Below are 24,193 nucleotides of genomic sequence, written 5' to 3'. Positions count from 1 at the left end.
AAAATTGTGTTTTTTGTTGAAATCGACCCACATTGGTATGACTATCCAGGGAAAAATAGTGAAAAAAATTCAATGTGTTCTATTTCAAAAATTTTCAAAGACTCCATTTGGAATCAATGGGAAGGGGAGGGGAGAATTCTGTGGAAAGAGAATATAGTTTTTCGGATTTTTTTTTTGTATTTTAGTCATATACTAAAGGTACTATAATTTGAGACATTTATAAATTTAATGAAACACTGTGAAATATCTTGAAATAAGTTCTGTCCTTTGTAAGGCAAAGCGGAACTTTACATTTTTCACATGCCAGGCGGCTGTAAGATTGGCAATTATTTGTGATATCTCGCTTTCTGCCCTTACTGAATTGGCCAATATGCCTTGAAATCATATCTAACATCATTTATAGATGTAGGATTAACAGCTCTCCTGTTGAGCTTAAGGTAGCACGGAGATTTTTCTCTTGAAGATGGGCGGCCTATACGCTTTCTTTCTATGGATATAAAGATTTCAAAAGAGCATGACCGATTTCACTTCTGAACAAAATCAGACGTTATGCCATCTAATAAGAGAAGTTTTTCTTCAATATCAGAGAGTCCAATACGTGTCATCTGAAAAAAAAATGGGAAATGAAGAATTTCCCGCATCTCCCACTGACTCCAAATGGAATCAAATATTGAAAGTGGTCTGGTCATTTTATAGTGAACCCATTTGTAGAATTCTAATGATCTACATCATAATGAATGTCCTTATGACCTAAGAAACATTTTTTCATTGAAATATTCACCACAACTTACCGATTATGTTATCACAAACTTGGTCAAGTAAACTTTCACGAACCACTGGTCGATTTTTCAACGTAAAGTGCTGAATTATTCCGAGTTATAAATAAATCATATTCTTTCTAAACAACATCTATGGGTGGACAGAATCAATCGCAGTTCCTAAAACAACCTATAATAGAAAACACTATTTGAAATATCATTTTGAATTGTTGTGTTTGAGTTTTAAAATATTTGTCCGAGTCAAATCTTCACCCTTTATTATCGGTCTATTATTTTAACCCCCGACAACAAAATCACTCAGTGTCCAAAATTCCAGTTTAGTAAGAGGACAAACTCCTTATGAAAATCAACCCTCTCGAAGATCGAATATATAGTCAAATTCATACAAAATAAGTTTTTATCTGAGCTATGTGTTTCAAAATAGCTAGGGTAAATTTGTGAGATCCGAATACTGTAATTTTGACCACACTATATTTTCTGATGTTCTTTCTATTCGGTGTATACAAAGACACATATATTCGTTGGATTATCGCATGAATCAAAGATTAAATCTCTATAATCTTTGGCATGAATGTATATGGCGCCAAAGATTATAGTCTTTATGAGAGACTGGTCTTTATAATCTTTGGTGCGGTGCGTTATCTTCTAAAGTTATGATTCAAAATGGAGAATTTCATAAACATTTCAAAAATATGAATATTCTATTGATCTAGCACTTAGATCAATAAAAACATGTTTTATATTGATCTGAGATCTAGCTGAACATATTTCAGTGAATTTGGAATGAAGGCAGTAAAATGAGTGGAGGCCCAGCCTCCTCTAGCCGCCACTGTACCTATGTATGGGAGTACACTAAGGAGTATTAAAACAGGCGAATTTATAATAACCAGAGACTTAATAATATTTTTATTCAGTCTATGCCAGAGACGAGTCTCTGATGATAACAAAAACCAAACTCTTTGCAAAAACAAAGATTAAATTGATACCTGGTGTTGACACCAGAGACAACAACTGTGAAACTCTGTCGTAGATATAGATTATCTACGAACTCTGTTGTCTTCCCCTCATACATGCATGAAATCAAAACTGTAAAAATGAAAAACGTTGAAATCAAAGCATCTATCGAAAATAGGGATGAACTTGAAAGCATTATCAATGAAATGAATTTGGGTTCTGCAGAAGTTATAATTCAACACGACATCTTTTTCAAAACACCTAAAGGTCGATTGAAAATGAGAAAATTCAAGGTATATATGATATCACCTTAATGATTTTATTTAAATCACTCTTGAATTGTGACAATTTCATAGGATAATGGTGGTGAACTAATCTTTTATGAAAGAGATGATACTGAAGGACCCAAGTTATCTACTTATAATAAAATGAACCTCTCTAGAGAAGATGTTGCAAATTTATCTACAATTTTGAGTCAGTCATTGGGCGTACACGGAGAAGTGAAAAAAACCAGATATTTATATTTATTTGAACAAACTAGAATTCACATAGATTATGTTGAAGAACTAGGAAACTTTCTAGAATTGGAGGTTGGTATATTCACTTGAGAATCTATTAAATTCACAAGTACTTATTTTTAGGTTGTGCTCACACCAAATCAATCACCTGAAGAAGGACAGATGATAGCTGAATCAATAATGAAGAAATTAAAGGTAGATTCAAAAAATCTCATTTCTTGTTCTTACATGGATCTTATAAAAAATAAATAATATTTTGTATAGTGGTCTTTATTTTCAAAACATTAAATTTCATAAATCAGTTTAACAATTTCTTTGGCCATTCTTATATATTCATTTTCAGTTTCTTCAGGAATTATTACTTGATCAAAAGTTAGTCCATCTTTCAAATTAGACATGATTTGAATATTCTTGATAACCTGAAAAAAATTTTTCAATAACCTAAGGACATTTGAGAATAGTATATTACCTCCTTTGCTTTTGATAGGTTTTCATTGAATTCTTCCACAGCCTTTATGTTATCATCATCTATACTTATATTGAAGTCTGTAATATCTTTATACTTCAGAATATCAGAAATTATAGCAGCAGTACAGTTTATCTTCTCTTTCATTACTGATAAACTTTTTATTTTATTATTTGTATCATTCATGCATTGTATATGGTCCAATGACTTTGTATTTGTGTCCCTCTTAGGAACATTCTCACAAGTTTTCAAATGCCCAAAAGATCTAAATATATTCACATCCGTTTTCACAAAGTTCTGGATCATTTCCAATGACAATTCATCTGAGTTCTCAACACTCTCTTTCCTTACAGTGTTGAGCATTCTGAATATACGGCAGAAAATCTGAACCTGAAAATATAGTTTTTCTCTACTGATTGTCCAATCTGCTACAATAATCGAATACCTGAATAGGATAGTCTAAGCTCATTTGAATAAATCCTTCAGTTTGAGATGCTGAACAAAATCCATAAGCGTTTAAAAAGTTTGATAGAACCTCTGTACTTGGTTCAGAGCATTCACCTTGTATCAGTTTGTACAACCATGATAATAGAAATATTCTGTTAGAACCCCCTAATATTTCTCCAATGTCTGCCTCATATATATTCGGATATTCATATTTTTTTAAACATTTTTCAATGAATATGATATTTTCTTCCATTTCAAAATTAACCTTAACCGCCAACCGCTTTAACTGACATGCATCATAGAATAAAATATATCATCTGCTCAAAGATCATTTGCATCAGCTTTTATCGAAGAGGTTTTTGTTTTTATCATGTTATAAATGCATAAAATAACTCAATAATGACTTATCGAGTTCACTGGTTTTTATAAGTTTTACGATGTCTAAAAATTAATTGGTTTTAGACAAAGCTATCTTTGGTTTTAGACATTTTAACTTTTAGACAACTTTAACTTAATTATTGTTGTCTATGACTTCGACCTTGAAATGTCAAAAACAATGTTTATTTGGGATATGTTATGTATATATATATGTGTGATAATTTGATTTCAGTTTTATATAATAAATTGAGATGAGAAGTCGAAGTAATTCAGGCGTACGCCTTGATTATTATCAAAGAATGGTACAGAAAATTATTCTTTCCCATCAGAATCCGGTCACTGGTTTATTCCCAGCAGGGCCGGAAAAGAATCATGCTTGGATTCGGGATAATGTGTATTGCATATTATCTGTTTGGGGTATTTCGATGGCATTCAAAAAAACAGCTGATCAAGATGAAGATAGAGCTAAGACGTATGAATTGGAACAGACATGTGTTAAACTGATGAGAGGGCTTCTCATGGCCATGATGCAGCAAAAAGATAAAGTAGAACGTTTCAAGCAAACTCAAAATCCATTAGATTCTTTACACGCAAAATATTCCTCACAAACAGGTCAAATTGTTGTTGGGGACAATGAATGGGGCCACCTACAAATAGACGCAGTTTCCCTTTATCTTTTAATTTTAGCACAAATGACTGCTTCTGGTTTACAAGTAATATTCAATTTAGATGAAGTTGCTTTTATACAAAATTTGGTGTTTTATATAGAATGTGCTTATTGTACCCCTGATTATGGTATTTGGGAAAGGGGTGATAAAACTAATCATGGATTACCTGAATTGAACGCTAGTTCAATTGGAATGGCTAAGGCTGCACTAGAGGCTATGAATGAATTAGATCTTTTCGGAGCTAGAGGTGGACCTTATAGTGTTATTCATGTCTTAGCAGATGAAGCTCAAAAATGCCAAGCTGTGCTACAAGTAAATATATTAGTTTTCATAGGAATAATATCTGTATATGATTTATAAAATTTACAGTCTATGCTTCCTAGAGAATCAAGCTCTAAAGAAATTGATTCTGGAATAATTTCTGTTATAAGCTTCCCAGGATTTGCTGTTGATGACCCAACTCTCATTCAACACACAAGAGAAACAATATTATCAAAATTACAAGGTCGATATGGATGTAAAAGATTTCTCAGAGATGGTTATAGAACTCCTAAAGAGGTAATTACCTTAATTCAGTATGAAGTGGATATTAATTTATTCCTAGGGAAGTACACATTTTCCTTATCTTTTAACATATTCACCAGTTCAGGCAGTAGAAAGATGATGGTAAGAAGAATGGTTTTCACTCATTTGAATTTTCCTGAACTTCTATAAGTTGAAATAAATGAGTCCATTTCAATATATCTAATCAGAGCATTTGAACAAATTACAGAAATCCATATTTATCTCATAATTTGCAGTAGGGATGAAGAGTGGGGCGCCCCAAGCATAAGACAAATTTGGGGCCCTCACATTGTAGTATATATAATAAATAAATGGCGCAGACTTTCTTTTTTAATTATATAAAGTGAGGCCAGCTTCATTCATTGTATAGATACCTTTACAATATAAACAGCTAACATAAAATGAATAACTGAAATAAATGAACATATTCGAATACAATACACAAATTAAAATGAATGAAAACATGAAGTATTACAGAGTAATCGTAAAACAATTCAGCAAACTGAAAGAAAATCTCAAACATGACCAAAAAAAATCAGCTTTCTGGAAAAAACACTGATTATGATCAACAAGACATGGAAATATATACTATTATATTATTATTATTATTATGTATAATATAGATAGGGGCAATAGAATGAAAGAGCTGAATATTATCTATAATAAATGAAAACTGTTGATATAAAAATAACTTCTTCTTGGTTGTAGCAAATTTGTCTATCACGGAATCATAATTTATTTTTTTGGGTGATTCAGTTTCAAGGAGCCTAATTGGCAAGCCATTTAAATTCGGGATTAACTATTCCTTGAATGAATTTGAACTCTATTTAGTACATAAAGGGATCGGTCACCACAAGCATTCTATATGGACACAGTCATAGTAATTTTCAAAACACTTTCTGCATTAAGAAAATATGGCCTATAAGCCATAGAGAAAGGTCTCTGTCTCTTGTCTCTGGTATAAGCCATTCAATTAAAAATTTATTAGCTTAAATCTGCGGTATTTTATAGTAAAACGCTAGTTGAGTTGAGTTAATGCCCAGCTATGGAGATATCATAAGAATAATTCAAGAAAGAAAATTAGCTGAAAATCAACAAACCTTTCTATGAAAAATTAAGTCGAAAAAAAAAATAATTAATAATCAGAATCAACAAATTAATAAGCATGGAACGGAAACTCCCACTATGAATAAAACTAAAAACAAACTCCAACTACCGAAAAATTCGCGCCTCTCTGAAAAAAAAAACTACAATTCCCTATGGCGTACGACGTTATCATCTATTACGATCCTAGTCCAAATAGAAATGATCGTGCTCTTTCTATAACCTCGAAGTAGCCGTCACGTTCCTTGCTTAAATTTATAATTCTTCAACCTGTCGGATTTCGCGGAATATCCGTATAAAAACTATGATCTAAAGAGCATTTTCCTTAAAAAATAAAAGATAGAGATAACGGTCACATTCATTTTCGTACGTGACGTGGAATGTGCATTCCCACGTCGACGTGACGTGGACCACGTCATATTGCGCATGATGGAAAAATCTAACATAGGGTTGTAAGGTAGAGTCATTTTTTTGTACGAAAAAATGCACCCCGATTTAGAAAAAATTCTTTTGTTGTGAATGATTTTTATTTAATTTTAATTCTGGAGAGGAATTTTGGTTTTCAATTCAGGATTCCGACATCGTTCGGAACTGTAAACATTCCGCACCGTTTTTATTCCGGTTTCAGTTCTGAAAAACGATGTCGGACCGTGAAAAACCTCCTGAATTGAGAGATAACAGAGTTTTTTCTGCCGGTACCGATAAACAGATCTTCACCGACGCGAATTCGACCGATTTTTGACATCTGAGGCACATTCCGTTTCCGCACCCCCCTGGTCGATATAAAATCAGATGTGTCCCCGCAGGTCATTTAATTCGCTAACGTCGTCAATTTGCATAATTCGCCAACGTCGTTAATTCGCATGATTCGCCTGTTTCGTCGTTTGCTAGTGAACTTTAGAGATTTCTTTTTTTCGCTGTCTGCCTTTTCTTTTAATATCTACGATAGTGTGCCGAGTGACGACTAGCCGTCAGAAGCCAGATCCATCCGCTCATCACTCCGTTACCGAGTCCAGAGGTAAGATAGCCTTCTGTATATTATTTGGGAACCTCAGTTTCAGCGCCTTGTGTACCCTTTCCCTGTTTCCTTTCTCTGCGTTGGGGGAAGCTTCTGGCCGATGTGCAAACACGTCAGAAGCGGAAACCAACGTGGTAACCTGTTGTGCACCCTTTACCCTTTCTCTGCGTTGTGGGAAGTTTCCGGCTGGCGTGCAAACACGTCAGAAGCGGAAACCAACGTGGTAACCCGTTGGGCACCCTTTACCCTGTTTCCTTTCTCTGCGTTGGGGGAAATCTCTGGCCGGCGTGCAAACACTTCAGAGACGGAAACCAGCGTGGTCACCCATCATGTACCCTTTTCCTTTCTCTGTGCTGTGAGTTTCTTACACTCCCGTAGTGTGAAACTGAGCTCCAATTACCTTGCCCGCTCAGGGTTATTTGGTTCTGGCTGGCGAACGATTCCGTAACATCCGTGATACGTTTGAGATCGATGATCCCCTTTTCTTTCTTTCCGCCCGTTTCACCCCGCGAATCCATCATTTTTGTATATTTGTATTGGATTCCGAGGAAAACCTCCTCAGTGCTGCAAAGTAGACTCTTATTCTATTGTATTACGATTTTCACTCGATCGAAACCATAATAATTGTGCCGGTTGTATTTCTCACTACGAGTCAACGAATAAATGTGTGAACTCTGGTTTTGACTTTCACTGGTTATCGCTAACACCCCAGATAACACGGAACCTTGCCTTCGACTTGAAGCTACCAGGGTAGATTTGCTATTTTCCCTTCAAAGAATAGCTGGCGCTCGAGATCTCCGAGAAAAGGGAGTCACGGGGTTTTTCGCGGAAGCGTATGTTAGATTTCTGAATCATGTGCATTATGACGTGGTCCCACGTCACATCAGAGTAATCTGTAGGCACCTTTAGATTTTTCCATTATGCGCACTATGACGTGGTCCCACGTCACGTCAGAGTAATCTGTAGGCTCCTTTTTTCGCCCCTCTTGAAAGAGTGTAAGGTTTTTTTCCTATTCAGCACATTTTGGACAGTTTCTTTTCCCATTCTATAATTTTCCTATGCCGTACAATGGTGTTTTGAATTTCGTTGTCGACTGTGGAGGAAAGGAAAAAATTAAGACTCATGTGGATTCATCCAATTAATCAAAAGGGAAAGGAAGTTTGTGTTTTTTCCAAAGAGTATCTTTGGCATAAGCTGAAAAGACTTTTAGCTTATGCCCCCATTTCAGGAGAGACGGTAAAAAAATCCGTCGAGTGTTGTGGCAGTCGGGTGTTGATGCATTGTATGGTTTTTCATTATCCCAAGCGCATACTTTTTAATTGTTACAGAGTGCTGAATCACAAGTATACAGATAAAAAAGTACATCGTTGTGAAGAACTCATTCAACTTTATAATAGGGGACTTCTGCCACTTTAGTGGAATACGTTAGAGGTGCCAACCTCTTCGTAGGGGTTAAAGATAGCTCCATTAGTGAGTTAAATCTTTCCTTTTCAAGAGAAAAGTTAACGTTGTACTGTTAAATTACTATGCGCTGATTAGTAGCGCTTTATTCGAAAACACTCTTAAAGTCAACTAACTACTCTATGGCCAAAAGTAGTGATCATCTAGTTGCGGTAGGGCTCTACGTTACGTAGACAACCCAAAATACTTCACCTGGTTAATAATAGAAAAAGTAACGGGAGGATTGTAGATTCAAAAGCGAACAACACAAAAACAAACGTTTATTTTGGGTTCTATTGGAACCCAATGTCATAGCTCTAGGGCGCAGAGGAAATGTCTAAAAAAAGCTGTGAGAAAACTCCTCTTCGAACCGCAACAATTACATATGTACTACAAAGGAATGTTTTTACGTAGCTACAGCAACAGCTTCAACTGGCGAGAGAATATCTAATGTGCAATCAGTGGCGGCCCGTCAGGGACGGCAGGGTCGGCAATGCCGACCCAAAATTTCGCGAGCAGCAAAAATGTGAATTCTCACTTGTGTAAAATAATAATGTATTAGAAATTCTCCAAACATTACATAGCTCTCAATAAATTTCATAAAAATATTAGGTATATGATATCTGATATCAATGGAATATGGAACTCTTTGAAATACGCTGTTTCAATTTAAATCCTACTCGGTCCGTAGACAAAATACGCTCATCTCCAATCGAGCTATGAAGACAGCGCCGCAGATGCCTTCTCTAGCGACCGAGTGACCGACCGTTCGTTCTGTTCATTCTAGTACGGCATGCCGGATCTAGATTGTAAACATATCGAAGAAGCGCTAATATCAATGAGTCAAATTGCTTCAAACTTGAATAATTTTTGTTGGAATTTCATTCGGATAACAATTAAAATTAGATAAGCCTCTTATTTAATGTTTTTTCCGTCAATATCCGATAGTTTCAGTTTCACATAACAAATTACAAGAGATCGCTGTTATTTAAAACGAATTTTTAATGTATTTGTTAATTTTTATAAACGTGAGTGCTGAATATATAATAGTTATGAAATTCCGACAATTTTTTAAGACCTTTTCAAAGAATAAAGACCAAAACTATGATGAAAGTTGATATTGTTGGCTCAATACTTCGCACGGTGTAGGACATATAGGTCCGGCAGGCAGCCACCCTGCCGACCCTAGAATGCCTCTCTTCGGTAACTCGAAGAATGGATCGTTCGGGATATCTCGATCCGATCGTTTGCGCTCGAGGTGATGTTAATTTCTCGCAAATCTCAATTTCGTTAGAATGCACATTTGTTCGTTTTTTCAATTTTATTTTATGGATAAGCATTTTTAGAGTATTTTTATTTGTATTTTCGGTTCTTATTTTCATATTTGTTCCGAAATTATGTTTATTTTTCAAGTGGTATGCAGGGCTAAAATAGTTATTTCTCAATCATTTTTTATTTTCCGGATAATCTTCAGAGATTATTGAAACAGAAACAAAAATTTTGGCGAAACTCCACTATGAAAAACTAACGCAGCCAGTGCAGTACCCCATGGTGATGTGGAAACCTGCATAATACATAGGTATAGAAAATATTTGAAAAAAAAAATATATATATATATATATATCTGCCGACCCACGATAAATATGCTCGAGCCGCCACTGTGTGCAATGTAAACTTGTTGGAATAAGTTACATCTACAACTACCAAGCCCTTGATGAGGAGTCTCAACCGATGAGTTACTTTCAGTACATATACTACTTTTTAATTGAGCAAGTTCAGGTTGTGGGAGAAGTTTGCCCGAAAGTTGCGGCGCACCATGGCTCGACTTCCGTCTAGCAGTGGAAGCAAGCTGAGAGAGAATTTTATTTTGTTGAGTTTAGAGAGATGGATATCATAGGGAAGACTTGCTCAAAATCCACAAAAGTTGTACGTTTGTCCAGAAGCACACATATGAATTATTTCAGCTTTTGGCTCGCGTTCTAATGATAGCAAGGGCTAACGAAACTTCACCAGTGAAGTTATAATAAGGAGGAAAATGATAATGCTCCGCAATTATAGTATAATATACCTTGTTGGTCGTACGTTAGTAATCAAATCATTGGCTTGGCGGACTTCAAACAATATTATATGATTTTCACTAACATAGTTTTTTAACCAATACGCGTGGTTCGCTATCACAGCAGCTCCTTCAGGAGATGGCGTCGGTCGTCCCTATGACGTGTAAAAAAGAAGTACTTTATCCAGAATAATACAAATGAGTAATGTTGTTTGTGAAGCACATAAAATAGAAAACAACAGAATGGGTCCTTTAAATAATTTTAACAATCCAAATCCATGAAGTATTCCCGAAATAATTTTACGATAAAATCTAATAAAATGCTAATACGTCTAGTACCCAAAATTGCACATTCGTATTATACATTTTAATAATAATAATAATAACGTTTATTGATCCTTTGAGACATTTATAATGTATAGGACAAGTCATAAGGTGGAAAATAGAAATTACATTAGCTAAGCAATATAACATCATTAAGGTATTCATTTACTGTATAATAACATTTGTTCAGCATCAAGTTCTTAACAGTTTTTCTAAAATTTCTGGAATCGAGAGATCGAACACTATGAGGCAAATGATTATAAAGTCTAATACATTGATAGGAAGGAGACATCTCAAACTTAGTTGTTTTATGCTTAGGGACAAATAGAGTTCTTTCACTTCTGGTACCATAGTTATGAAAACTAGACAACCGAACAATATTTTCCTCATTTTCTTTCACGTGCAGAAGACATTTGAAAATTAAAATGGAAGGTAAGGTTAGTATTCTATGCTCTGTAAATATGGGTCTACAGGATGAACGTGAAGGTATACTGAATATCAATCGCAAGATACGCTTCTGTAATATAAAAGCTCTTCCAACGTCCGAACAGTTTCCCCACAGCAGAATATTATAGGATAAGTGGCTATAAGCCAAACTGTAGTAGATGTTTATGAGTGACTCTAGCGGAAGTAAGTTTTTAACCCTATTCATGGCATAGTAAGAACTGTTCAACTTTTTGCATACGGACTCTACGTGCAAGCCCCATTTCAAGTGGTTGTCAAGGTGGATGCCAAGAAATTTAGTATCATTCTTAGACAAAATAACATTATTTAAATCGTCAAGCACCAGAATACGATCACTTTGCCCGATTGTTAAGTAAATACATTCGGTTTTATTTATGTTTATCATTAAGTTATTTTTATGACACCAGGTTACGAAACTTTCTACTAATAGCTGACATAGAGCCTGAAGCTCATCGAATGTTAGGGCTGAAACCACTACCGAAACATCATCAGCAAACAGACTTATCATAAAGTTCCTTATTAGCGACGAAAAGCCTCTACACGTGAGCACTTTCAGGAACATTGCTCTCAAATTAACGGGGAGATCATTGATGAAGAGCAGAAAAATAAGAGGCCCAAGGACCGATCCTTGTGGTACTCCAAGACTCAGATAATTTTCGTCAGATACGCAGCTACCAACTCTAACAAAAATTGATCTACCCTCTAATAAATAAGAGATGAAAAGAAAACGGTAATAATAACCCGAGTCGTAACTTTCTTATTGTTCCAAATAACACAGAAACAATAAGTTTTCTATTACTAACGATTCTAGGAAAATCACTAAAAGCAAAGCCGGTTTTACTCGTTTGGTTTGGAAAGGGAACAGTAGAACACTTTCTCTCACGTTTGGGCTATCGCTTGGGCCTATTATTAGAAGGCAGTCATTGTATCTTTAGTAACAGAAGGCATTCCAATACAAGCTTAACATTTAAAAAAAAATATGCTAACGATTTTCAGTGGCAAATAATTAATCAAAGAGTATAGTGAAAAAATAAAAATATTTTGTGACAAAAGTCACATGTCTGTAATGAAAACAGGTTAAGCCTCACAATGAATGTTTCTCGCGTCACATGCTCCCTAGTCAAATGGTTAAATATTCAAGATGGCGAAAATCACCATAATTTATTCCTTTCTCATCTTTATTGATCCTGTATTGTGTGGTTGCTATTATAATTATTGAATTATAATTACTTTTTACTGACTATTACACGGCTGCGCATTTCGCATCATTGCGCAGAGCCGTGAAAATGGCGGATAGAGGGTAAGGGAAGAAAGAGCACGGCTCCGGCAACAATGGTTTTTTCTTATTTGGTGTCTCACATCAAACTATTTCATTATTGTAGTTGCCGGTCGTTTCATTCGGCATACTCAATATTCTTTGGCGCCTGCACTATCATGAAAACCAGGCCAGGTAAAATGAAAAATTATAAATCCACGCGAAGATCGGTTTTTGAGGCTTCAAGCTCTTCGGGAAAGGCAACTTACTTCAACAGCTTTGACTGGAAGCTAGAAGATCAGCACGGTGTCATCGGATACAGTTCATTGGATGTTGGAGTGATCACAATATACAATAAATCAATTCGAAAATATGTGATGAATATAATTACCGTTCATACAAATTGATTGAAGAGATTCCTTATCAAGTTATATGTTATATATTTATTTTTACTGTGGAGAAAAATTTAATTATTGACACATAATATGTAGTTGCTCGAGAAAAGTTAATGTTGGTTATCTTCTTTGGCTAAAGATTGAAGAAGTTACAGCAGTTGTTGAATACAAAATATCAGAGATGAAATGCATTTGATCTTCCGCTTTATTGAGAGTATTCAGCGAGCACAAAAACATCTCAGAGATGTTAAAAGTAAGAGATTTCGAGACATTCAACATCCACTGCGATGTTCTGTTTATACATGAATAGAACTTTTATAGAACAGCCAATGTCCGCCGCAGGCGGCTATTATGAGGACATCCCTGGGATGTGACAAAAAGAATTCCCCTGAAGTTTTTATGATAGCCTTTTCAACGCTTCAGAAATGTTCAAATTAAAACATTTCCGAAGCGTTTTGCACACAAGAAATCGCTGTTTGTAAGACATTTTATGAACTTTTTTTTTGAGGCCTTTTTTCATTTATTTGAATGTTTGAAGATGCCACATTCTATTTCGTATGAACTACTGAGTTTTTTGATAAAATACAGAATACTATATGAAAATAAAAGTATTTTAATGATACTCCAACAAGTACAAAAAAAATAAGTCACATTCGACATGAAAAATTGAATAACAAAAACAAATTGATTGATATTATGAGTACAGAAAGGGAGAATGAACAGAAAAAAGAAATATATCACATTCAATATGAGAAAATTAAATAACAAAAAACAAATTGATTAATATTATAAGTACAAAAAGGAAAAACAAAACAAAAAAGAAATATCACATTCAACATGAAAAGAAAAACAGAAATAATTTTTTCTCTCGTCTATCTCCTCTGCCTTTTATATGCCTAAACCATTCTTTGGCATATAATTCCCAAGTGATTTGGGATTTTTTATGGACCACATCTACAAAATAAAGACAACTCAAATAATAATTCACAAAATTATATAATGGTAAACATGATTTTTGTCAATTTAACTAACAGAGAAAATGGCTGCATTAAAAGATATAGAAGATTTGAGTTAGCTCCTGAACAGGTTGATTCACGGAACTTGATTTTATTTATTGAACTGGCATTCGAAGATGAAACAATATAAAGCAGTTTTCAAAAACAAGAACTTTTCTGGGATATTTTGAATTATTTTGTGATTCACTAATGATGAATGATTTATTATCGATTACCGAATTAGGTATGTTAAAATCCAGAAATCCTGAAAGTTATTTCTTCAATAATTATAATAACCTTCAATATTATTCGATTATTCTAACCAAATTACAATAATCTCTAATAGTCCCAAATACACAAATAAAATTAACCACGCAGCGTGGATTCTTTTGAGGTTATAGGTATGTTTCTGGACATTATACTATACATTCAATTCATGCAATACTTACTTATTAATTATATTTGTTACACTGAAGACTGAAGAGATCGATCCTAAATTCATAACCAAAACCAACACAGAAGTTGTTCATATTATACTAATCACCAATCAACTTTCAACTTCGAACAGTGCACTGTCCAAACACGAAGAAAATGAAAATGGCGGCAATATGAAATGGGTGAATTGTATATTGTTGATCTGGAATTAACCTCTCAAGGCAAACTTTGCGATGTGTAGAGAATACATCCAGACGTTAACATTATTTTCAACTCGCCAGTACCTCTCAGTAGGTAGACGAAGAAATTCCACAGATGGCACATATCAGAACAAATAAAGATTTCCAATAGCCATTGAAGACCTCTTTAGGAAGTACATGATACGTTTCAAAAAAACATCCTCATGCCAACATTTTCGAAACATCTCAAAACATCCCAGAGATGTTTGTGCTCGCTGGGATAGTGTGTTAATACAGAAGCGTTCATTTATCAAATTATGATTCCTAATTTGTTCCTTTAGATTCAAATACCATCATCGTTTTGGGTCTCCCAATATTGTTGTCATCCTCTTCACTCACTATAAACATAAATAGTTGCCCAAAGGCAGTGAACTCTTAAAAGTCTTTTAGAGTTCACTGCTTAAAGCAGACAAAACTACCTCTTTGGATAACTGCGGTCAACCTGGTTGGCACGAAATCGTAGAGGAAATAAATCAAAACTTCAAAGAATATATTCAATGAAATGAACTCATAAAAAAATGGTTGCTTAAAGCTGACTATCTTCGTGATTGTGGATACATGTAGCTAAAATATAAGTCGTTCAGGTGCAACATAATATTAATTTACTTACATCTAATATGTTCGATACTGCCTGATAAACCGTCGAATTCAAAATATAAGGGTTACTATTATAAATAATTGAATGATTTCAAAATAGCACTTCTTGATATTTTTTCCTTGCTTTTTGGGAAGCACTTTCGAGTTGATAAAATGGTTGTGGCAACGTCGTGTTGACAGACTTGTTCGTAGAGTGGTTCACAACGGTTGTAAACTGTATGGAGCAAGCGCAAATGGATTTTCGCTACCCTAAAATGGAATTGCGCTTGCTCTGTACAGTTCACAACTGTTGCAAACAACTCTACGAACGAACCTAATATTAACGACATTTCAAGTGTACAACCTCAGTCCGTACTAGTTACAAAAACTATTATTCCATGGCCAACCGACTGTTATTTTAAATGTGAATGGAGTATATGTATGACGAATTTATGTACGGAGCGTAGAACTCGGTCGCTGCCACTGTAACCACTGTTTTTGAAGGGAAGTGGTTTGTTTGTTTCTGTGTTAGAGCGATAATTTATTATTTGTGCATAGTTAGCGAAACCAATCATTGAAATGATGAGAATATTATCGTCATACGCTGACACCGTACTAATTTGCTCACAACCGACCGTACTTTTTTTTTATACTCGCACACAATTTCGTTATTTCATTTTGTTTCAGGACCCTAGAAGATTGTATTATGAACCTTGGGAGCTAAGAATGTTCCAAAATATTGAATGCGAATGGCCGCTATTTTTCTGCTACTTGGTTATAGATCATTGTTTTCAAGGCAATAAAGAAACCGCTTCAGATTATTTGAAACAATTAGAAAAGGTACTATAGTTATATTATGTAAACATATTTTTTTATAATTTTTCAATATTGTATTTAATAGATAATGATCAAATCCGACGATGGAATTAAATTAGTACCAGAATTGTATGCTGTTCCTAATGAATTCGTACAGAATGAATACGAGGAACCAGGAACCCAAGAAAGAATCCCACTGGGTTTATGCCCGTTTCTTTGGGCACAATCCTTGTATATTGTTGGGAAACTTTTGCAAGAGGTAGGAACTATTGTTGTTCTCTAATTTCTAATCAAAGTTTTCATTACTTCAATAAAAAATATGCTTTGTGAATATTCCCTTAAAAGGTGTACCAAATAGTCTGCAACCTGCAACTTTTAGATCTCATATCATTCTCCAAATGTTTCATTGGCAACCCTGTTCCTTTAATTTCTTCCATTATCAGATAGTAAATAATTATGAGATATCCTTCTTTGCTGGAGATATAGATATAGACACAATTAAAAAATAACTCAGATGGAGGTACAGATGGAGGGTAATACCTTGACCGTACGAAGAAAATGGATATTCATCAATGGTAAATTATTTTTCATGTCAAAAGTAAATTCAAGATCCTGCCCAGATCACATCGGGGTGTTATGATTTTGTCAAAAAAAGTAGTGGACTGTATTACCAGATAATTGACTTGAAGATGGTATAAAAACATTTAATGTATATCGTTCATAATCACAATCATAAAATGAATAAGTCACCTGCATGAAGCTAATACAGTAATAAATAACAAATATTAACAACATCTGTAGACTCAGAGAGGCATTATTCAACTAAAGGCAGAGAAAATCCAGAGTAGTTAAGATGAGAAGACACTTGAGGTCCGACTTAGACTTTGAGAAAGTTCAATAAATTCAAAATTAACACAACATTTACAGTGACAGAGCAATCAATGAAAATTTATTGCGAAAGCCTCTTTATTCCATCAGAAAAACAAAAGGTTAGAATATTGAATTTTAATGAAAAGGCTGAGTTTAGTTAAATAGGCCAATGAGAGATCAATACTTTAAATGTGAGTCGAGTAGTAAATATAATTTAAATACGAGCAGAGCAAGAATATTATAAGTGATACAAGGACCGACTGCTTACAAGTAAGCACGATTAGAACGTCCATCAGAAAAATAGAAGATACAATTGATAAATTATGAGATGTACAAAACGAGAGTACTAATGAGGTAAACCACTAATCGTTGTTTTCGAGAAGACCAGAAGGCTCGAAAACTAACATGTATATCGAGCACTCATCGTGAAGAAATATGAGAAGGTATCGATGAGAGTACAAAGTGTACTGAGTAGATCATACCAATTGAGAGTGTAGATGATTACCAGAGCAGACCTTCCAGGGTGGAACCAGGACGAGAGAGTGTCAACTAGTATTATGGCTTACCACTGACCGGTAACCATATTTGAGAAGGTCACATCGTGTTCTGAAGGAAAATAACTGAATCCAGGAGAACATGAGTATTCATTTATCTGAAACTCGACAACAGTAATTGGTCATATGTAATTGAACGGTTTACAGAGTTGGCTGAGAAATGAAATAAACTGATTCAAATAAAGGAGATAATCATGAGAAAACAATAAATAAGTATTCATTATGAATGAGAAAGACTTGCGAAGGTTTCAATTCTGGTGCTACATACCCATTTCCATGTGAGAAAATCAAGAGATGTCTGAAAATCTAGTTGAGGTGTAAAATATAATAAAATATTTATTCGTGATTGAGGTGACTCGAGAAAAACAGTGAAATGAGAAGTAAAAATGGGAATGATCTGATAGGGAAGTACTACAATAATCGAGGTTAATGCGAAGTCAATTCAACAACTTGAACAGAAATAATTCTAAAAAAATGTGTAGTTTTCCGCTTCTGAGAGTGGGGCTGCTGCTTCAGTCAATTAGCGCACCGCAGAATTAGGGTACTACACGTGGCCACAGGAGCTGCCCAGGAGCGTCGACAAGAGAAAGGTCAGAGGGGGGCATCGCTCAATTTTTAACAGGTTAAAAAAAAATACACGAAACTCATTTCTTGTAGGCGTACAATTTTTTTTCTGGCCCGTATATGAGATATCGATGGATTGATTGAGTTAAACATGCGTTCAGAAGCCTCCCAAATTAAGCAATTATAATGTTGGTTGAACGAAAGTTTAACTCAACAAGAAGTTGTTAACCATAACCTGGTTTCACAAATTGTAGTCAGTAGGGCGTGGAATCGTTGAAGCTCCGCATGGGGTGGAAGTGCAAAAGCTGCAACCGTTAACAAGATCGGCTAATACGGTTAATTGCACGACGAAATTCCGACAAGCTACCGGTTGGATAGTTACTAGTCAAAGAATTCCAAACATAGCTACAATTTGAGGGCAAGAAGATTGAGTAGGGAGAAGCGGCATATTAGATATCGTTGGGCTTTCGAACATGAAAATGAGAAGTGGAACACACATATGGAGATCCTGCCTCTTCCCGGACGAGTTCAGATTTCGTCTGCATTATTCGTCTGCATTAGTCTGATGGGCGAATCTTGATGTGGCGCGGACGGGGTCATCTGCATAATGCGTGACGCCAACAACTATTTTTGTTGGTTGAGCGTGCGTTTGGGGAGGTATTTGTATATGGGTGCACAGAAATTATTATTCCTGTTACCGCAACCATTCATTCATTGCTGAATCTCGTTACCGAGAATAAATCTACAAAAAGACCATCGGTGCGATCAAACTTATAATTTCTTAGGGCTACTTGCGACTGTGTGTCCTCCTGTGATTGAAGAGACCCAACTGTGACCTACAGATCCTTCCACACTCTGGGCATGGATAGTCACCAACCAGATTTAGCTGCCGCTGTATTCTTCTCGTGTCTCCATTATAGCTGTGGACCTCCAGTGAGATCTGTCAAACGCTAGTTCTTCCCAGTTATGATTGGCATTAACTGATTTTAGGGATTGATGCAGTAAATCCTTGAACCGCTTATACTGGCCTCCTGGTTTCCGAGCTCCCTCTGTGAATTCGCCGTACAGAGCAATTTTGGGGAGTCTTGTGTCTTGCATCCTCAGAATGTGGCCGCTTCATCTGAGTCGAGCCCTCGTAACTGAATATCAATTGTTATACAACTCGCGCTCTGCAAGACTTCTGCATTTGAAACTTTGTGGAACCATCTGATGTGCATTATTTGTCTTAGATGACGTTGTTGCGTTTTCTCAAGCTGTTTAATGTGTCGCCTGTAGGGAGTACAGCTTTCGCTTCCGTAAAGAAGCTTTGGGAGGACTACTGCTTTGTAAACAGTTGTCTTGGTCTTCAGATTGAAGTCGTGATTTTGGAACACTCTGTCCTTTAGCCTCCAGAATGCCCGTGATGCTGAATTGATACCGCAACCATATGACAGCGGTTAAGTATCAAGATCTTATTGTATAATCTTTGTGTCGACACCGCCGCATCGGCGAAAATTTTATGTTAATCGACCACACGCGGTCGTCCACACCGACCGCATAGAAAAGTGGTCCTTTCCATACCAAACTTGTATTGCACATGTCTGGTGTGCAATGTCACAGAAATTATACTGCTCGCCTTACCCACCGCAGGCATTACAACAGCTCGCAAAGTCGCCAATACTCAAATGGACAATTGGCAAAACATTTCTCAAAGTTTCATTGATAATAATCTCATTGGCACGATGCCGAATAGAATAAGAGCAGGTAAAGCGGCCCAACCGATATAAATCTTTGATTTCAAGTGTTTGTAACAGAAGGAATTTTTTGCGTCGTTGTGCAACAAATCCACTAACACTAATTCGCCGACACTTACATTGCATTTAAAAATTCATGGAAATCGTCAACTTATCACTATTAGACTATCAGAAATTATAAGAACAGGGCTTCCAATGCATTTAAAAAATACGCTAGTTTCTAAATTTGCGAACTAATTTCTATACCGTACATATTCCATCTAAATGAATTACTGATTTATTATGTCAAGGAAAAATAACGCCCCGAATTGTTCTATTTTACCGTAGCACAAAATCGAGAACCCATAAAATTAAAATAAAAATTTTTTAATAACATTTTTTCGCTTAGGAGTGAATCAATCTTCTCTGTTTGTATTCACTGAATTGTTCGTTCGAAATATACACCTTTACGACGAACTAGTTGAAATCTAACAGAAACGGTTTAAATATTTTTATGGATCAATAAAAAAATGGTTAAGAAGGAAGAGTACTTCTAATCCAAAACTAGGGTCATTATAACTACATTAATATCGTGTGCTCGAATTGAATGAAAATTTTTCTGTATAAGGGTTTCTTAGCTCCTGGCGAATTAGATCCTCTCAACAGAAGATTATGCTCTGAGAAAAAACCTGATGTAGTTGTTCAAGTCGTGATCCTCGCTGAAGATAATGACATAAGGGATAAACTAGCCGAGCACGATATTTTCGTCCAAACGATTGCAGAAGTATCCCCTATAGAAGTTCAACCTGCTAGGGTATTATCACATTTGTATACTTATTTGGGTAATATCTATTTTTATTGATATTCATAATTTCTGTCGGATTATATTTTTTGCAGGTAGAAATAAAAAATTGGGTTTAACTGGTCGAAAATCCAGAGACGTTGGAATTTTGAGCACCAGTAAATTGTATTCACTGGGAGACAAAATATTCGCCTTCACTCCTCAGGTGAGTTACAGATCATTGACTTACTGAAAACATGTAACTCACTCTTCCCGAATATACAGTTCACAGATATGTCGAAATATTATATCGCATCGGACTATGAACTCATGATAGATATGTGCAAAGGCGAAATTAACTTTTTGAAGTCTAGCTGGCAGAATATGCTTGGAAGACCTCTTGTAACTATTGTCTGTAGAAGAATCCAATTAGGTACAATGGTTTTATTATTTTTCAGTATAATCCGAATTGTGTAGTTTGGAATTGATGACATTGGGTTTCAGATTATTTGAATTCCATATCACACAATTCAATTTGTTGTTGTTAATTAAATCACTAACAGTTTATGGGTACTTGTTCTCATATGGCATACATACTCTTTTTTTTCAAAAGTACAATATTCAGAAATAGCATTCTGTATTGCCTCTAAGAAGAATAATAACAATGGGGAATTCTCCTCAATTTGGGTTATCAATGCATATGCAAGTTTGAACTGAATAATTATGAGTTTCATTCATGATTTTTTCAAATGCACTGCGGAAACTATTCAATATCATTCTTCAAATGTGGGGTTTTAAAATTTAAATCGCTTTTTTTCTGATTTTCGATTTGGCAACAGCGCCTACTACGAAATAAAAAGAACAATTTCCGATCAGCTTGTTTATAAAATAACAGCTATTGATTTACAGCCGCGTACTCACTGATGAGCAGCAACAGCAACCGGCCATAAAAATCCCATAAAATTTTACGACTCTCCTCGTTCGTCGCAGACTTCCTAGACATCTATCTTTGTCTATCTCATCAAGATAATGTATTTGTTGTCCTTTCATATCAACGAACGTATCAGTCGAAGCTTTAAATTTTAAAAACCCATTTTTATTTTTCATTTTTAAGTACTTAAAATGGTTTTTTTTTGGGAAACGGTTGAAATAGTTATTTCAAAATGTGACGTTTAATTCATAAAAAACATCATTTTCGTAAGAAGGAGTATTCCCTATTATAAAAATAATCAAAACGTACACATTTTTTTTAACGTCAGCCAAAGAAGGAACTATGAATTATGTAATTCCCTCGTATGGATGCTTTGTTGGTTGTTGTTCTGCTCATTAGCAGAATATTCCAAGGAGAGAATGCAAATAGCGCGACAGTGCTCCCATGGCACTTGTTACCAACTGGCTATGTGTCAGGATGTACCTGATGGTCAATCGATTGCTTAATTTATCAGATCAAATCCGCGGCTTTACTCACGTAATATTATAGCAAAACTCTAGTGAATACGACATTATCATGAATCGATCGTTCACCTACTTATGTGTATGCTGTAAGGGACATTCTTCATTAAGAATGCCATAGATGAAAGACCAATTCATTTGTATATTAATTTATTTCATAATAATCCTTTTGAAATGGAACATTAAATTTACAATGTTAAAACCGATTACTGTGGACTTATTGCCGAGCTATCGTTGAAAGTTAGCTATATGGTATCGTGGAATTCGAAAACTATCATTTTTCTCTATTTCTTATAGTCAGCTTCGGCAATAAAAGCCAGAAAATATCAGAAACTTATTCACGGATAATCGATATTTTGTCTCATATCGATATATTGTCTCATATCGATATATTGTCTCATATCGATATATTGTCTCATACCGATATTTTGTCTCATCCCTCCATTTTGTAGGAATGAAATTTATAAGAAAACCTTCTCGAATAAATTCTCTGCACTATAGTGAGATCACCATCCACATCTGACATCAGGTTCGGCAAACAAACAAATATATCAACTTTCCATCAATAAAGGGTTCCTTTAAAGGGTTTCAACTTCGCGGTTGTCCTTGAATTATTCTCTGCTACCCATTACTAAACCATCTCGAACCAAATATCATTGAATTTAAAAATTGACATTCACTGCGGTATTAAAATAAATCGTAGAAACCCTATACTAGAGGGGATAACTGCGTATTCTAGATCTTCTAATGACCATTTAATAAGGAATTTCAACTTGCTCGCCGACAACCCATTACGATCGAAGTAGCAATAGTAGTATTAGTAGTAATAAACTTTATTGAAACAATGTTTCAAAGGGCTAACGACCTAGGTCTTCAGCCAACGTCAATTTCAGAACTCCCGGAAAACTTTCAAGGTAACCGCTTTTTTAGCACCAAACTACTGTACTACATACAGTATAGAAAGTAGTATAGTAGTATAGTAGTATAGTAGAACCAGAAGAACGTAGCTAACCTAAAAATCAATTTGTGCGTATGATCCGACATATTTAGAAATCAAGGCTCCAAGTCTTATTTCTTAGTTAATTATTTACATCGGACATGTTTCGGACCTATATAGATTCATATTTAGCGATTATAGGTACCTATGTATGTTTAAAACATGGTCCACGACATTTGAATTTTAAGTTGAAACAACCATAGTTAAAAAAAAATAATTGAGTAATTGTAAGACTTTCATATTAAGAACAGGGTGATGAAGTTCATCAGCTTTTAAGTTGCTAAAGAAGGGAGCACAATCGAAGGTAATCTGTTCATTCAGAAATTTGACCCTAATATCTTTAAATGAGGATTTGATATCAAGATCACAAAGATCTCCTACTGGAAATGAAACACAGTCTACTGACTGTGTTTCACGCATTTGTTATACCCGAAATCTACAGCTGGTATAATGTCCTCGGTGTTGCAAAAAGTCCTGGATACAGCGTGACAATTGTAAAATGATATCCTCAAATTTTTGATGTGCTTCCTCTGAAAGTTACATACACCATATGAAACCCCGCCAAGAATCGGACAATTCAGGAGGACGTCTGTTTAGAACGGTTGGAGATTAGAATCTATAAAAGACGCACACATACAGATTCGTTAATCCCACATAATAGTTGTCACCCTAAAGCTCAGACCTCCGCTTTCAACTCTTCATTCAGCAGTTTCTTCATTATTCCGATGTCTAAGTCTAACCATAGTTTCGAACTTGCCCGTAATATGCTTGTTCACAAGATTTTCTGAATGAACTAAGGATATAGATCCTTAGTTCATTATATAGATAAGTTCTTAGTTCATCCAACAGAATATGTCTCAACTCTCTCCTATAAGTCGGAGAGGAATGTCTTGTCCTCAAGTGTCCCTTGATCAGACATCTCACCTGTTGTGCTTTGTTAATAATAATTTTTTCAAATAAATTTAGAAAAAACTATCAACCCTAGTTCAAAAATATCATTTAATTTTTTTTTAATATGGTTGTTTCAACTGAAATTTAAAATTTTCTAGACTTTTTATAATGATAACTGTTCAAAAATAATTTTAAATTGTAACCGTAGTTCTATATGTATATTTATTTTGAGTTTTTAAATTATATAATTTGAAAACTCAAAATAAATATACATATAGAACTACGGTTACAATTTAAAATTATTTTTGAACAGTTATCATTATAAAAAGTCTAGAAAATTTTAAATTTCAGTTGAAACAACCATATTAAAAAAAAATTAAATGATATTTTAAATAAGCAAAAACTAACACTTGTCAATTGTATATATATACAATTGACAAGTGTTAGTTTTTGCGTAATTTCTTTTCTGATTATAGTATC

General features: G+C 34.9%; 3 protein-coding genes across 4 annotated transcripts in view; 2 read left to right on the top strand and 1 right to left on the bottom strand.

Annotated features, from left to right (window-relative positions):
* Positions 1–1,696: 1,696 nt before the first annotated feature.
* Positions 1,697–2,512, top strand: LOC123309093. The gene is made up of 3 exons (XM_044891978.1): positions 1,697–2,026; positions 2,090–2,323; positions 2,375–2,512. The coding sequence occupies exons 1-3, from the start codon at positions 1,850–1,852 to the stop codon at positions 2,501–2,503; spliced, it is 540 nt and encodes a 179-aa protein (XP_044747913.1). The 5' UTR covers positions 1,697–1,849; the 3' UTR covers positions 2,504–2,512.
* Positions 2,504–3,479, bottom strand: LOC123309092. The gene is made up of 3 exons (XM_044891977.1): positions 3,163–3,479; positions 2,721–3,107; positions 2,504–2,670 (listed from the first exon to the last, which is right to left on the bottom strand). Exons 1-3 carry the CDS (start codon positions 3,415–3,417, stop codon positions 2,536–2,538), a joined length of 777 nt encoding a protein of 258 aa, XP_044747912.1. The 5' UTR covers positions 3,418–3,479; the 3' UTR covers positions 2,504–2,535.
* A 238-nt stretch (positions 3,480–3,717) lies between these two features.
* Positions 3,718–24,193, top strand: part of LOC123309091 (probable phosphorylase b kinase regulatory subunit alpha) — a 34,893-nt gene continuing 14,417 nt past the window's right edge. Inside the window, exons 1-7 of one of the 2 annotated variants that reach the window (XM_044891975.1) lie at positions 3,718–4,522; positions 4,580–4,768; positions 15,764–15,916; positions 15,978–16,151; positions 20,221–20,434; positions 20,490–20,599; positions 20,659–20,806. In XM_044891975.1, the coding sequence (XP_044747910.1) occupies positions 3,794–4,522; positions 4,580–4,768; positions 15,764–15,916; positions 15,978–16,151; positions 20,221–20,434; positions 20,490–20,599; positions 20,659–20,806 (1,717 nt within the window). In that variant the 5' untranslated portion in view covers positions 3,718–3,793. The remainder of the gene's footprint in view (positions 4,523–4,579; positions 4,769–15,763; positions 15,917–15,977; positions 16,152–20,220; positions 20,435–20,489; positions 20,600–20,658; positions 20,807–24,193) is intronic. The other variant, XM_044891976.1, reaches the window with a different exon arrangement.

This window comes from Coccinella septempunctata, chromosome 3 (genome assembly GCF_907165205.1).
Source record: "Coccinella septempunctata chromosome 3, icCocSept1.1, whole genome shotgun sequence".
Classification (NCBI taxonomy): Eukaryota; Metazoa; Arthropoda; class Insecta; order Coleoptera; family Coccinellidae; genus Coccinella; species Coccinella septempunctata.
The sequence above is the reverse complement of the archived record's forward strand: the minus strand, read 5'-3'. Positions and strand labels throughout refer to the sequence as shown.